A 15,538-nucleotide genomic window follows, 5' to 3' on the forward strand; every position below is an offset into this window, starting at 1 on the left:
GGAGCCTGGTGAACTACAGTCCATGGGGTTGCAAAGAATCAGACAGGACTGAAGCGACTTAGCATGCACACACTTGTCTATCTGGCCTAAACTTAATTGCCCAGGTCTATTCAGTGTGATGGGAGAGGGGATGAAAAAGGGGAATCTGAAGCTCTGCAAGAGGATTTTCCAAACTGGAACATTAGTTGCATGCCCTCTTCCTCCCTCTTAGATTCCCCAAGGCAAAATAACATCAAAGGTTCTCAAAGTCCTGGGTAAAGAGAGGTAACTTATTTAGTTTAACCTAATGTTTGCAAAGTATCTGGCCACGGGGCAATCTTCCTTTTCTGCAACAATTTATTTACAATGTTTAGAAAATAGATTCTCAAAATGGTATTGAGAAGTTTCTTTTATGAAGTCCGCTGGACCTTACAGATAATGAATCAATGAGATGAACTCCAGTGAAAATGTTTTCTAATAAGCTGATCTTATGTGAACGTATTAGGTCAGTGAACAAAAAACATGGATACCAAGCAGGATTGATCTGCCTTGTCAAATAATGGGAAAAGCAGATCAAACCTTGTCTGAGCAGGGCCAGCTGTTCTCCTGTTAGCGATTGATAGCCTGATCTGCTGACGGCGTATCTCTAAGACAATGGCCAGTGACCTCACAACAAAAGTATGTTGCCTGTTAGCACGTTTCTGTCTGGAGTCACAGGTTAGGGAGACTGACTTTTTTTCCCCCACACATGAGCACAGTCACTGTTAACTAGCCACTATGTCTTACCTGAAAGTATTCTCGGTGTGTTTAAGTTTGTGGGTCATGAATTCTCCATTCTGAGACTTCACTTCTGTAAACCCCTTCTTTGCATCCAAGAAGCTCTTAACGTCTTTGCTTTCTTTGTCCTTTTTAGTCTTCTCATCTTTGAGCTAACCAATGGTACATATCAGGAAGAAACATAACGATAAAAATCTTATTAGGTTTCGGTTGGTATCACCAAATAAAACCCAACATTGTTAGGAAGCCAGAAAACTGAGAAGTAAAACAAACCACTGGAGAATGATGTGGTAGACCTGGAATCAGAGGAAATTCCTGGAGCATGAGCTATGGTCCTCCAGCTTCTGAGCAAAGACCCTGACCACAATTTTAGGAGGTCAGGATCATCCCTTATTTCACTGAGGTTTTATTTTCAAAAGTGACGGAGGTGTTACCATTTGGAAACCATTATGTTCTGGAAACTCCACATGAGAGGGGTTGTTTTCAGTTCCCACTGGGAAGAGCAATTATTAGTGTGGCCTTGATGGGAGAATGGCCAAGTTGCTTGGACAGATTTCTTCTTGGATGAAGGGTGCTTCTTTGAGAAGGACTTGAATGTGTTGAGGAGGAAATAAGAAACCTACTGAGTTAGCCAGATCTGTCAAGTCAGTCTTGGCAGATTTCAGAGGAAGACCACCCTAGTATTTTAATCAAATGAATAACTAGGGTCTTCAGGACAGAAGACATAATAACCCTACCTTTAGAGGGATGACGCAGAGACCTGTGGGGCCATGTTTGTAGTCATCTAAAGCATTAAAGATAGAATGCAAAGGAAAAATTCCGGGGCTGACCTTAACTTCCACTGAAGGTGATAATTTAGTCTCTGAAAGTGGCTTTGCGATTGTTGTGGGAGACAGAGGAAGGTGGTAGGTATTAGCTCTAATTTTTGTGTGCATGTGTAGGCTTTGTGTTACAAGTTCCTCACAGTGAGACAGATTATTTCAAAGTATACTGAATTTGCATAGCTTTTTTTGGGGGGGGGAGTAAAAGAGTTCAAATTACCTTTATCATCTCACCTATTCTTAAAAAATGAGTGTGAGAACAGGTGAGGTTCATTACTGCTCATTTGAAGACAAACAGTGAGAAAGCACTAACATTCTAAAGAGACCAAAGGAGGAGGGTTTGGGTGTAAGAACTCAGGGCTCCAGGGGCTGCCAAGAATGGTCCCTCGCCTTCCTCATCACTCACCTCCTTGCAGTTGTTATGCTTCCGATACCTAACTCCCGCCAAAGTGCACGTTTTACTAAGAAAAGGTTTTTTTTTTTTTGCTCTTTACTAATGAGTCTTCAGTAGTCCTTTGCATGATTCCTTTTGCCGAGTATTATTTGATTAAATTACTATCGATGGACTATTCACTACCACGGTGCCCTAGCTAGTTAAGACTTTTCATCTTTTTCCAAGTGGCATATATCTAGGACATCCCTTGGACTTGCTGAAGAGGGAGGCTGTTATTTTGCTATTCTTTCTGAAAGCTTTGTCTGAAAGTCAGGAAATCTGAGTTTTAGTTTTAGTGTTGTCAACAATCTAACTGTTACTTTAAGTCACCTAACATCTCTGGAATGCTGGCTCCGTGTGCATGAAAAGAGAGGGTTGGGCTAGATGATCCCTTCCTAATCCTTCATCCTGTGCCTTCCCTCTTGGCTCCAGATTTGTGCTGATAGGCTCAGAGAAGAGACGGAAGCTCCTGGTCTGTCCTGTAGCTTTAATTCGACTGTCCTTGCCTGGTGGTAAATCAGTATTTATTGGGAAGGCAGGAGCAAGCAAGGTCTCTTTTCATTCTGACCTACCATTGTTGGGAATAGCCCCAGAAACTATGGATGGGAGTTTATATCCTAGTTAAGCAGTATCTGGGGATACACATTTAAGGGTGAGGTGGTCCCCTTGCAGTGAACCCATGAAAGAAATTGTGAGTCACACCTCACAGTTTGTGGAGCAGTATACAAAGAGAAGCTCATTTCTCCTATTTTGGAATCAGAGATATTTCCAGTCTCCCAAAATGCATTATCTAATTTATTGACCAAAAATGTGTGTAAAATAGATTTGTAAAACAATACGTGTCTAACAGAAGAAACATCCCTTTTTTTCAAGTTCTGCCTGTATTGGCAAAGCTGTGGTAGATGGTATGCTTATATTCTCTTTGGAAGACTTAAAAAAATTCCCAAAGAAATAATGATAATTTAATGCTGACTGCAAATTATTTTTTCTTTCTGGGAAATGAATAAATAAATTCCGTAACACTTTAAGAAGTACAGTGGGTTGGCTTCTATAGCAGATTCAACCTAAGCTAATGGGATATTCTGAGCCCACTGGGAAAAACATTAGAGCCTCCAGATCAAAATGTTACCAAGAAGACAATCTGTGCTGATGGATTAATACAGGGCCATGTATCCTGAGTAGGAAATGGCAATCTGCTCCAGCATTCTCACCCGGATAGAGGACCCTGGTGGGCTAGTCCATGCGTGCTAAGTTACTTCAGTCGTGTCTGCCCCTGTTGCAGTAGCCCGCCAAGCTCCTCCATCCATGGGATTATCCCTGTCGAGAATACTGGAGTGGATTGCCATGCCCTACTCCAGGGGATCTTCCCAACCCAGGGATTGAACCCACGTCTCTTGCATCTCCTGCATCAACAGGCAGGTTGTTTACCACTAGTGTCATCTGGGAAGCCTGGGCTACAATCCATGGGGTCACAAAGAGTCGGACACAACTGGGAACAGCACAGCAAAAAAAAAAGTGATCAGTGGGATAACACATGGGTGTTATGTGTGTAGGGGTAGGAATTCCAGTGACATACTCTTGTGCCAGAGAGACGCTCAAAAAGTTGTGAACAAGTCTAAAAGGACTGAGGCACCAGTTTCTCTGTTGTACTGCTTTCTGTCATTTGATTCCAGAAGAATGGTAAGAACTGGTGCAAGTTACACTTTTTCAGACTAAGTAGAACATACTTTTGTTAGATTCAGAAGCCTCAATTCCTTTTCCAAGCCCAGTGTCTATCACATGAATGGCCCTGTCCATGGACAACATGGACTTCCCTGGGGAGCTGAGGCTCTGCCCAGACCCACAGAGTCAGAGTCTGTGTTTCATAAGATCCCAGGTGACCAGCATGCACCCTAATGTTTAGTGAGAGGCTCTGGCCTACGTGATATGAATATTAGTTTCATTATTATATGAACAGCTCTGCTGGAAACTGTTTTCCTATTAGAGGCCAGAACAAAAAAAACGAGCTCTGGGGTGAAGAACTAAAGGGAGGCATTTTATGTTCAATATCCTAGGATAAACCATAATGGGAAAGAATGTATATTAAAAAAAGAATATATGTATATGTATAAAGGGCTTCCCAGGTGACTTAGTGGGTAAAGAATCTGCCTGCCAATACATGAGACACAAAGGACGTAGGTTCGATTCCTGGGTTGGGAAGATTACCCTGGAGTAGGAAATGGCAACCCACTCCAGTATTCTTGCCTGGCAAATCACATGGGCAGAGGAGCACGGTGGGCTCCAGTCCATGGGGTCGCAGAGAGTCAGACACAACTGAGCAAGAACTCACACACACACGCAATGTGTATAACGGAATCACTTGCTCAGCAGCATAAACAAAACATTGTACTTCAACTATCCTTCAGTAAAAAATAAAAAATTAAAAGAAGGGATTTTATAGCTGGGGAAGATACAAAGTTAAGTTTCAGGGTGACTGGTCATCTGTGATTCACTGCCACAAACAGCTAAACTGCAGTGGGAGAAAGAAGGTTTTGTGTAAGGGACTGGAGTGACTTCTGGAAATGTAGCTCACCTGATGCTTGTGTTTCCTTTTCTTGCAAATCCCATGAAAGGAAAGACTTTTGTTGAGAGTAGAGAACAAAAAGGGGGGTGGGGGGTAGAAGGAGGGTGTTTAACATGGCCACATCACGTAAACTATGATCTAAAGTTATCTAAGTCGAGCAGCTACGCAAACAGGTGGAGAGGGGGAAAACCTAGTTGTTCAACTAGTAATTTATGTATGCAATGTTAGAACAGGAATGGCAGTTGTTTTTTTCTTTTTTCCAAAGCTTGGGTTAGGGAGCTAATCTGTTCTTGTGTCAAAAAGAGGCCAAGTTTTGGGACACTGGAATGTGCTGGAGGGCAGACTGAAAAAGGGGCAGGACTGAAATCATCCACCACACAGCCATTGTTGAACTGGGGGCCTTATCTGAAAAGAGGCTAAAGAATGATGGGATGACTGCTGCTGAGCTCCTTCTAGTTCACAGACACAAAACGTGGACACAGAATGCCTTGGTCATTAAAAACAATCCACATCTTACTGAACTGAATGAAATGGAGAATTCATACAGTCATTCCCGCCTCTCCTGCTCCACAGAAACAGAATCACTGAGTTATGATTTCCTGCCCTCTTCCTCCTGTACTTAAAGATATTCCCCCCCAAGAAGTTTCTGTATAGCAGAGGGAGCTGAGCTCTGCACTCTCTGATGACCTAGATGGGTGGGGTGGGTGGTGGGAGGGAGACCTGAGAGGGAGGGGATGTAAGTATACACATAGCTGATTTCATGCTGTTGCACAGCAGAAAGCAATGCAGTTCTGTAAAGCAATTATACTCCAATTAAAAAACAAGTTAAAGATATTCCCCCACACAAAATGCTAGCTTCAGAGATGAAGCTAAATAATAATATATGCGGGATATATAAATATATAGGTGGGAAGCGAAATAAATAATATATGTGGGATATTTCTTGGGTTTAGTCCCAAAGTAATGTTCATTTTTTGTAAATGAATTTGTAGTTGTTTTTCTGTTACAGAATGGGAACAGTTGTTTCCCAACATGTTCAACAAATTTCTCAGCAGCCTCATTAGAGCCAAATTTAGTTTTCTAGTTTTTAGCATTCATGTTCACGTTCGGTTTTTACTCCCAAGCCACCACAAGTTCTACTAGAAAATGGGAGGAACATATACCAAAAACAAAATAAATATCACATGAACTAGAGTTCTTTTTACATGAATCTTAGGAAAAAAAGGTTTAAGAAAATAATCATTCTCCTACTAAATCTCATCTGTTTGCTAAATATAGATTTGTCTGTGTCTTATTCTGTGCTATAATGGGCAGAGAAATGTAGCAAGAGTCCATCTCAGTTGGAGCTCAATAACTACAATTCAGTCCCACAGGCAGAGTAATTCAAATCTTATGTTTGATAATTTAGTTTTACCACGATCAAGTACTTTGAACTTATTAAATACTATCATCATTTTTAGGACTGCTTGGAGCTAACATAAGCATGATGGTTAAAACAAGATCAGACTTTCTTTCTTTTTCCTCTTTTTTTAAGCTGAGCTATGTGGTGTGCAGGGATCAAACCTGTGCCCCCTGCATTGGGAGCAAAGAGTCTTAACCACTGGATGGCCACGGAAGTCCTGAGGTCAGGCTTTCTGATGTGGCATTTTGATTATGCTGGGACATAATGACACGCTCTCTGCAGCAGCCTCTGGTCCACTCACTTGTTTACTACTTACCTACAGTCAAACACCCTGGCACCAGCTCCCGTGTGTGCCTCAGAAATGCAATGCAGAACATTGTGCCAAACTTTTTTTTGAAAACCAAATATCATCTTCAGTTCATCAGATTTTCTACTGAGAGGTGTGGGAGTGTTTTCTCGTTGAAAAGTTAAATCATTAATCAAAGCCAGTTGGAAATATTTCATGATTGAAATGAAAGTAGGATGGCCCAAAGGAAAAAAAAAATAGCTTTTTTGGAGGAGAGTAGAAAGCAGGAAAGGTTGATCAGAGAAGTGTTTTTCAAGCTTTCTGACTGTGACCCATAGTAGAAAAGACAATTTATAGCACAATGCAATACTCAGTGGCCACGATGCCCTCTGATATTTTCTATTCTACTTCATTAAAAAATATGCAGATTGACATTTTTAACAAGTTTTGCTTTAAATTGATTTCACCATTCAATGGATCATGAGCCATGGCTTGAAAAATACTGGATTAGAGGTTACAGTTTTGAGATCATCTGACCTGAAACGTCATGGAACACTGCTCTCTGTGCTTTATGACTAGGTTCCTTCTCAATGATATTTACCTCTTCTTTTTTGAAGGCAGCCTTGTCTTCTTGGGACTTTTCTCTTTTAGCTGGCACTTTAGCCCCCCTTTCTTCTTCCTTTTTATTTTCAAGAATGGTAAGGTCACTTATTTAAAAGCAAGAGTGAGAGGGTGCTCAGGTCACTCTGCATGTGGCGTGAAGTGACTTCTCTGTGGCTGTACCAATGCTCACATTTCCCCAGTGCCAGTGGTTCTAAACAGCAACGTGGGATCGTTTCCTCCCACCAAATCTTTCCTCGTGTGCCTGCCATCGTGCTCACTGGAGTTCAGCGTGACGTGGTGTTTCTAGCGAGTGTTGAAAACCTCATGTGTTTGGTGCATCTTGTTCCTGATCATCTCTTAGGATAGCTGTGTTTATGAGCCCCTTGTAAGAAGCAGAAGTGAAAGATGACTTGAGTGCAATGCAGACTTAGCGATAGAGCATTCTCTCTGGAAAGCTCAGTACACAAGCATCTCTTTTCTCTTCTGGTTAGGTATAGTGCTTTTAATGTAGCCTTGCAGACAGAGGAAAAAAAAAATGTTTCTTAGATTACAGACATTCCCCCAGTCCCATTCCACTCTTCCTTCTGCTACATAAATCTGTATTACCCAGATGGTAAAAGAAGCAAAATGTGTGCTCATAATCACCAACCAGTTTTAAGTTGATGCTGCCCCAGATGAATGGCTCTCTGCAAGTCTACATTAGGCTCAGGTCTACATGACGGCAAGTCAGGGTTTTGACGTTTTTTTTTTTTATAAAAGGTCCAAAATGGCTCCTTTCCCTCCTTTATTACCAGTTAATTTCAAGGGGGTTATTTTTGTCTTCTTAAGATATTTCTGACCATGACTCATCATATCAGTTTCCCACCCCAACTTTTAGCATCTTTTATTAGATGCCAAACACATAGATGAGGTGAGGAGTTATGGTCCTCCTGCCTCATGTAGACCTGTGGAGAGAGGTTAAGTCTAATGTTAGAAGGAATGAGTTTAGATGCAGGTGCAGAATCATGTCAGTGCAGTACCACCACACTTGTCATCTTTGGGTTAATTCATTTTTTCTGGTATTCACAGCAATCCAGCACAGAGCAATTCACTTCTCTCTGGTTGTACCAGTAAATTTGGTTGGTGGAATATTTAGCTCTCAGTCGATTGCTCTATGCTTGCGTATTGCTATGACCTAAAAAAATGAACAGCTTGCCAAACGATTAAGCATGTGGGGCCTTAGGAATGTGGCCTCAGTCCCAAATTTGATGTGCATTACATTTCTCGCAAATTGCAGGCATCACACACTTGGTGCAAAAGGTTTACAGTACCTGTTTCTTTGGGACAGCTGTATGAGGTTTATCTTCTCGTGCTTTCTTTTCATTGACCCCCTTCCCTGCTGTTTTCTCCTCTACCTTTTCCCCTTTAATCTTTTTCTCTTGCATTTGCCCCTTTTTCTCTTCTAGTTGCTTCTTACGTTTTTGCTCTTCTATCTTAGCTCTCTCTTCTTCCTCTGCCTTTGCCCTCTGCCTCTCCTCTTCTGCCTTCCTCTCCTGCTCCTTAATCCTGTTCCTCTCCTCTTCTGCCTTCCTCTCCTGCTCCTTAATCCTGTTCCTCTCCTCTTCTGCCTTCCTCTCCTGCTCCTTAATCCTGTTCCTCTCCTCTTCTGCCTTTCTCTCCTCCTCCTTAATCCTGTCCCTCTCCTCTGCCTCCCGTCTTTCTCTCTCTTGGGCAGCTGCTTGTTCTTCTGCTTCCTTTTTTGCTTTCTCCTCTGCTATTTTTCGGTCTTGCTCAGCTTTCATTCTTTCTCTTTCTTCTGCTTCCAACCTGGCCCTTTCTGCCTCAGCTCTTTCCCTGGCTTCCGCTTCCAGCTTTTCATTGTGGAGAATCTCATCTGAGCCCCTTTCCCCCTCCTCCTCGGTCTTAGGCTCATCTGCACTGACCTGCCCATTTTTCAGGGGCATTACTGTTTCCTGCTGGGTGTCTGCGGTCTTCTCTTCTACCACCACCTCTACCTGATTTTCTTCAATGCTCCTCGGCTTTGGCTTCTCTTCCTCTTCCTCCTTTTCTTTCTCTTCTTTCTTTTTCTCTTCTGCTTCCATCCAGTCATTCTTCTGGTGGGACTTGGTGACTATTTCTGTTTCCTCCAGCTCCTGGCGACTTTCACTTTTTCCTTCCTTCTCTGCCGTTTCATTGTCTGTTGTGTTGTTTTGCATTCTTCTGCTGGAGAGCGACAAACTTGCATCTGTTATTGTTGGGTCAAACTCCTTCTGCCGTTCCAGGGCTTCCTGAAGGCGCTTTTGGCGTCTCTCCTCTCGCCGAGCCAGTCGCTCCAGGAGAGCAGCCTCATCATCGCCCTCCACCTGAGTGTTGGTGGTGGATGTCTTGATCTCCTCGTCAGGCACACTGGACAACAGAAACAACACCAAGGACAGCTTGCTGATTAATCGGTCAGCTGGATTCATGTACTGTGCCACATGGGAACTATAGCAGATACATAGAGAAATATATACACACACACTCCCCATACATAGCCCCATATTAGTACATTCCTGCCTGGCTTTCAATGACAGCATATGCAAACCTTTGCCCATGGTCTTTCTCTGGCCATGGTGAGTCTATTCTGTAAACAGAAGGGCTGAGTATTAATGCCCCCTGGGCACTGTGCCTCTAGCAAAAATTGATGAGCATTAGTGAATAAATACCTCAGCTCCCCTCACCTTTGGAATCAGATAGCTCCGAGGTACCTGCTAGCTCCCAGTGGAGTTAAGCTCCAGATACTCACAGTGGTAATTTTCTCATAAAGAAAACCTTTATTTGGTTGTGTTGCCTTCTCTGCCTCACTTTTCCACACTGCTACTGGCTTTTCCTAGGATCACTTTACAAATAAACTGTGCTCAAATCTTTGTTTCAGAATCTGATTCTTGGAGAACTCAAATTAAGACAAGGACCAAACTGAAGAAACAAATTCCTCTCATATCATATAGTGTTCCCACATGTTGCCAAGTCATCTGGAATTCCTGATCTGGATTTCTGGAACACAGAGTACTTTGAGAGGAAGGGAGTGTATGTATTAATAATAGTGCACAGATGCTATACTATGCTCAGGCTAATAACCCCCACGGTGGGGACAACCAACTATCCACCGCAATTCATGGTCCTCCTTCCTTAGTCACATGGAAGTCACTGCCTGTCAAGTCATTGCCTAGCCCTCCTTTCTTCCTTACACCTGGGTGGGGCCACAGGACCAATAATTACAATGAAGTATGAGCAGAAGTGTGATGTCCAGGCCAGGACAAATAAGAAGCAGAGGTACATAGCCTTCCTTTTCAACCTCTGTCTGCTGGCCAGATCAGAGGACTGAGGCTGATAGACTCACAAGTGGAAAGAAGATAGGGGACCAGTTCTACCAATCAGAAATACCCAATTTGGGAACTCATTGTTAAAGCAGCTGATGTTGCCCTAACTAATATATATATATATAATATACCATCTCCATTCTTTGTCAAGATTTCCATGAGTAAAAGGTCTCTTGCCCTTCTTTTCTACAGTAGACAAAGAACAGTTAGATTTGATATTTATAAAATAAGAAGAGAAAAATCTCTAAAAAACATACTGCAGCATGTCCATCACCATGCTCACTACTGTGGGATGCTGGCTGGACACTGCCCAAGCCAGGGGTGTTGGTCTTCACTGCAGGAAACAACTAGTCATGTGATACTAGGACTGTGACCAGAGTTGGAAAAGTATGTCTTGCAGTGTTTTGAAACTCCATCAAATTTCATGGTTCATACCAACCTTGGCCCTTTTGAAGTTCAAGTTCACTTAATTTTGGAAAAACACATTTCACCTTTAACAATAAGAAATGGCAGAGTAGAGGCTAGATTTTAAACTTTCTTGGCCTTCGCTGTTGCTGTAAGGCACCATGTCAATGAATTAGACACTTAAGGGTTAAACTTCTCTGAAAATGCAAATAGTTTAGAATTTAAGGGGAAAAATCTATGTATATGAGGCATTTGGATCAACTGAATTTAAATAATTTTTAAGACGTACCCCAAATTCCAAAATGCTATTTGGCTTAAAGAACTCTTAGGAAACACAGACTCTACTAAATCTTTTTTTGCTATTTGCTATTTATAAATCAGGACAGCTATTATCAGTAGAAGCTGAGTACCAATTACAGTTGCTTAGCCCCAAGAAGAATACTTATTCTTCATGTCAGAGGTAAATTATATGAATATGAGCTACTAAAAAAAAAAAAAAAGAATTTTGTACTCAATCAATAGCATGAAATAACTAGTAATAGTAAATGGTGAAAGAAGAGAAATACAAGCAGGAGCAAGATTTCTAAAGCAAGAAAACTACAGGCACTAGTAAATTTTTAAAGCATTGCTTATTATTCCCTAATAGCCAGATTCATGGAAGGCCTTAAAATGTAAAATGTCGTGTTTAAACTATTTTTTTCCCATCTCCCTCAGCTCAAAACTAGAAAAGGAAGTGACGACCATACTGCTTTGATTTATAAGATTCTGCTACCATCTTCCTAATAATGGTCAAGATTACTATGTGCATTTTACATGTGTTATCATCTCATTTAAATTTAACAACACGCCTAAAACAAAAGTATAATTTTTATTTCCATTTAACTAAAGAAATAGAGTTAGTGAAGGGAGGGTCAGGTTGGGATTCAAAGCCAGGTGGTGAACCCCAAAGAACAAACCTCAATCTCTTGGCTATACACCCTCCCTAATTAGGAGCTACTTAGTGAGGGATGAGGTCTGTTTGTCCACCTAACCAAGAAGCTTCCTGATTGAGTCATCCCGCAGCGTTTTCACGACTGCCTTCAGAAACCTGTGTACCCACTGAAATTCACGTTCAAGAGGTCAGAGCTATTTCCCTTCAGAATTTTCTATGTAGATTGAATGAAGGGGATTATCAAATACAGTTTCCTCCCAACATGCACAAAGTAAGAGAATCTAAAACCAAAACCACACAAAAGATCTTATGTGATGATTTCATTATATGTAACCATTCCATAATTTTAAAATAAAATTATCTTTTCCTCCATTCCCCCTCAAACATCCTCATCTTTTCTGTACCTTGGAGCATATACATGACATATACTAACTATTAGCATAATGCACTGTTTGACCTTGCATGTGTGAACTTTTAAAAGTCTCTTTAGAAGAAGTTAGGGCTTCCCTGATAGCTCAGATAGTAAAGAATCTGTCTGCAGTGCAGGAGACCCTGGGTCAGGAAGATCCCCTGGAGAAGGGAATGGCAACCCACTCCAGTATTCTTGCCTGGAGAATGCCATGGACAGAGGAACCTGGCGGGCATAGTCCTGTGGGGTTGCAAAGAGTCGGACACGACTGAGCAACTAACACACACTTGTTATAAGAAATTGAACTTACCACTAAAAGATCTCAACTTTCCTGATTTCCACCAGGACTGGTATAGAAAAAATGCAGTACTAAACTCATAAGCTTGTTTGAATAACTACATTAAATTAAACAGGAATCTGGACCTTGCAGAATATTACAGAGAACAGAGAATACGGGGTTAGGGTGTATATTAGGAAGAATAAGACATCTGCAATTCATGCCTACTTTTAAAATTCAAGTATTATCCCTGTTACTGGTAGGTACAGAGGACGGTTAAACTAATACATCCTTAGTTCAGAACAGATAACAATACCTTAAAGAATGAACGTAAATAGTTTTCCTTATTTAAGAATATAACCAGTGATTTTTAGTAAATAAAAAATTTACTAGATTACAAAGAAAATATCCTTCAACTAGGGTGTGTCCAGGGGACAGGATAGGGGGTGAGAAAAAAGGAATACTGGTGTCCTGATGTCTAAATCAGATCAACTGTCCAGTCTGGTGAGATGCCAATAATGGCCACACAAGAATTAAACAAGCTAGAAAGAGTGAAAGAGACTGAGTTGGGCTGAAGGGAATGCTTTGCCCAATACATTTCTTTCATCAGACAGGCTAAGAAGCAATTGAGAAATGTGCCCTTCCGAAGAGGACAGTACCTGTTCTGGGTATTGACCTCCACCTGGTCGGTCACCTGCCCCAAGGCTTCCTCCTCTTGCTTCTGCCGCAGCCTTTCCTGTCGGGCGCGGCGGCGCCGTTCCCTGGCGGCCTCTTCCTCGTCATCGTCATTCCGCTGGTAGGCGATTCTGCAACATCGAAAACACAACCTCTTGAGCCAAATGCCAACCATTTTTACCAGCTTCTTAGCAGGATCAACCCTGAACGTGACTACTTACTGAACCACAGAGTTCTCAGAGGACGGTTCTGTTTCTTGACGTTTAGAGACCTGATCTGACGAGTTTTTAAACTTGTATCTGAAAAGCATTAGTCCAATAGCTACAGAGGCTAATTGACAATGATCAAATAACAGCTTAAACTGAAAAAATTTATACAACAGCAACTGCCTTTGAAGACTGTGGGTTAGCTTATTTAGATTTCTTTACTAAGCTGATGATTAGTAAAGATTTAGGAGCAGAAATCCAAAGAATTGAATTGAAAGTAATCAAAACACTTACCGAAAAGATTTAGCATGTTGTATGAATTATTTGTGGATACATTTTCACAAAGGTCAGAAAAGAATCAAGTTATGTTACCAAGCCAGGAATCTGGCATTAACAAGCCAAATAGCTAACTAAAAACCAGAGCAGGATATCCTCTTTGCTTGGATTTATTGTTTCCCTTGTAGTTTGTTTTCACGGAAGAAAGAAGGTGTCATTGACAGCTGAGAAGAGACTTCACACTCAGGGCAGCGCCCTCTATGTATATGTGTGTGTGTTCATTGTGACCGACTCTTTGTGACCCCATGGACTGCAACCTGCAAGGCTCCTTTGTCCATGGGATTCTCCAGGCAAGAACACTGGAGTGGGTTGCCATCTCCTCCTCCAAGGGATCGTCCTGACCCAGGGATCCGATCTGTGTCTCTTACGTGTCCTGCATTGCAGGCGGATTCTCTATCACTGAGCCACTGGCAGTGCCCTCTATGGCCCCCTCTTTTGTCCTAAAACTGCCTTAGTGTTCCACCACCCTCACACTGGGATCCTCTTGGTAGCCTACAGGCGTGTATTTAGATAGAACCTGTTGTCTAAGGCGTGCTGCATTCCATAGGGTCACAGAGTCCGACACGAGACTCAACAACAACAGCAACAATAGCAAGTAGAACAGGCAGAGAGGTTTCCCAGGCATATGTGGTATTTAGCTTTCCTGGTTCATCTGAAGCAAAGAGTTATTTAGGGAAGTTATACAATCGGAATCACTAGTTAGATGTGTTTCCCCTAATATTTAATCCCAAGTAGAGAGTTGGAGCTGGAGTGCTGCAGATGCTCAGACTCAAAAGGAGAAGGCCTACATGATTAATCATGCTGCTTCGCAGGGAGGTCTGTGACTGGGATACACAGCGCTGATGAGGCACGGCAGTGCTGGGTGACCTGATGATCCCATGGGTTGGGATGGAGCGACTTTGTGCACCAGACTGCTCTTTACATTGGACAGTTCATGTGTTGTTGTTTTTTTTTTACAGTGTTACTTACATATCGACAAATAGAAATGCAGATATGTAAACATTACATGCCTATCAATCATGACTAAGCTAAAATAATTTACAAATGAAATCATACAATTTATACCAACAAAACAAACCTAACAGGACAGATGAAGTTTGCTCCTGTTGGACTTACAAACTAGGTATTTTTAGATCCAGTGCTTTATCTTTTGACTTCAATAATAGAAATGCTTTGAATGTTTTTGGACCTAGGTATCTTACAAAACCAGATGAACAGTTCTGAAGGTTGGTTGGTTTGCTCTTTGCTACTTAAGAAACTCTGACTTCATACTTGCTAAAATGTGCTGGCGTGCAATATTCAAATGCCAATATAAATAAACTGTCACTTAGTAATTCTATAAAGCTGACTGGTTTATTTCCACTAATATGGAGAGAAGGGTAGTGTGATATAGTCAAAGGATAACTGGATTAATATTCAGAAAACCTGGTTTCTACAACTGGTCTCTCCCTAGCTGGCAGCTCTTTGATTAACCTGCGTTATGCTGCCTTGTCTGGAAGTGGGTCACAATCAAAAGAAATCATGGATGTGTTGTGGTAAGTCAAGCTACAGTGTAGTATTTTGTTGTTATTAGGAAAGTGCAGGGGAGGAGCTGCTTTGTGAGGAAAGATGAGTTCAATTTTAGACTTGTTGAATTTGAGGTGACAGCATGACATGATTCAAATGTTCCTTTCTAATTCAATCACATTGTAGTTTGCAGTCAAAAGCCCTTCCCAGTGGTTTGGCTTCAGTCTTCAGATTCTTGGCTTCATATTCCTTTGGCTTATTTCTCAATAGACAACTTTAACCACAGCAGGGAGAATGAGTCCTTAATGATGGCTTCCCGAGCTAATCAAACAGAAAGTCTTAATTTGCCCGTCTACATCTCTGGTTCAGCCACGAGGTCTTGGCTATTACTTGGGGCCTTCCTTTTCCAAGACAAGCAAGACACATAAAAGCTCCATATGGGACACTTTTTGCCAGAAACAAAACTATCCCCTCTCCTAAAAATGGAATCTCATTTGAAGCTGTTAATTTCACATTATACTTGAACAATTTGAGATGTTACTATCTCTTCCCACTCACCCAATGGGCTTCATGGTGGAGACTGTTGGCTTT

General features: G+C 41.6%; 1 protein-coding gene across 8 annotated transcripts in view; it reads right to left on the bottom strand.

Annotated features, from left to right (window-relative positions):
• Nucleotides 1-15,538, bottom strand: part of CALD1 (caldesmon 1) — a 227,327-nt gene that overhangs the window by 26,862 nt on the left and 184,927 nt on the right. For 5 of the 8 annotated variants that reach the window (XM_070465548.1, XM_070465543.1, XM_070465537.1 and 2 more), the window contains 4 exons: nucleotides 12,884-13,030; nucleotides 8,175-9,249; nucleotides 6,863-6,940; nucleotides 766-908 (listed from right to left, as the gene is read on the bottom strand). In XM_070465548.1, coding sequence (XP_070321649.1) covers nucleotides 766-908; nucleotides 6,863-6,940; nucleotides 8,175-9,249; nucleotides 12,884-13,030 — 1,443 coding nt within the window. The remainder of the gene's footprint in view (nucleotides 1-765; nucleotides 909-6,862; nucleotides 6,941-8,174; nucleotides 9,250-12,883; nucleotides 13,031-15,538) is intronic. The other 3 variants (XM_020880051.2, XM_020880052.2, XM_020880053.2) reach the window with 2 other exon arrangements.

The sequence above is a fragment of the Odocoileus virginianus genome, chromosome 1 (genome assembly GCF_023699985.2).
Source record: "Odocoileus virginianus isolate 20LAN1187 ecotype Illinois chromosome 1, Ovbor_1.2, whole genome shotgun sequence".
NCBI classification, from domain to species: Eukaryota; Metazoa; Chordata; class Mammalia; order Artiodactyla; family Cervidae; genus Odocoileus; species Odocoileus virginianus.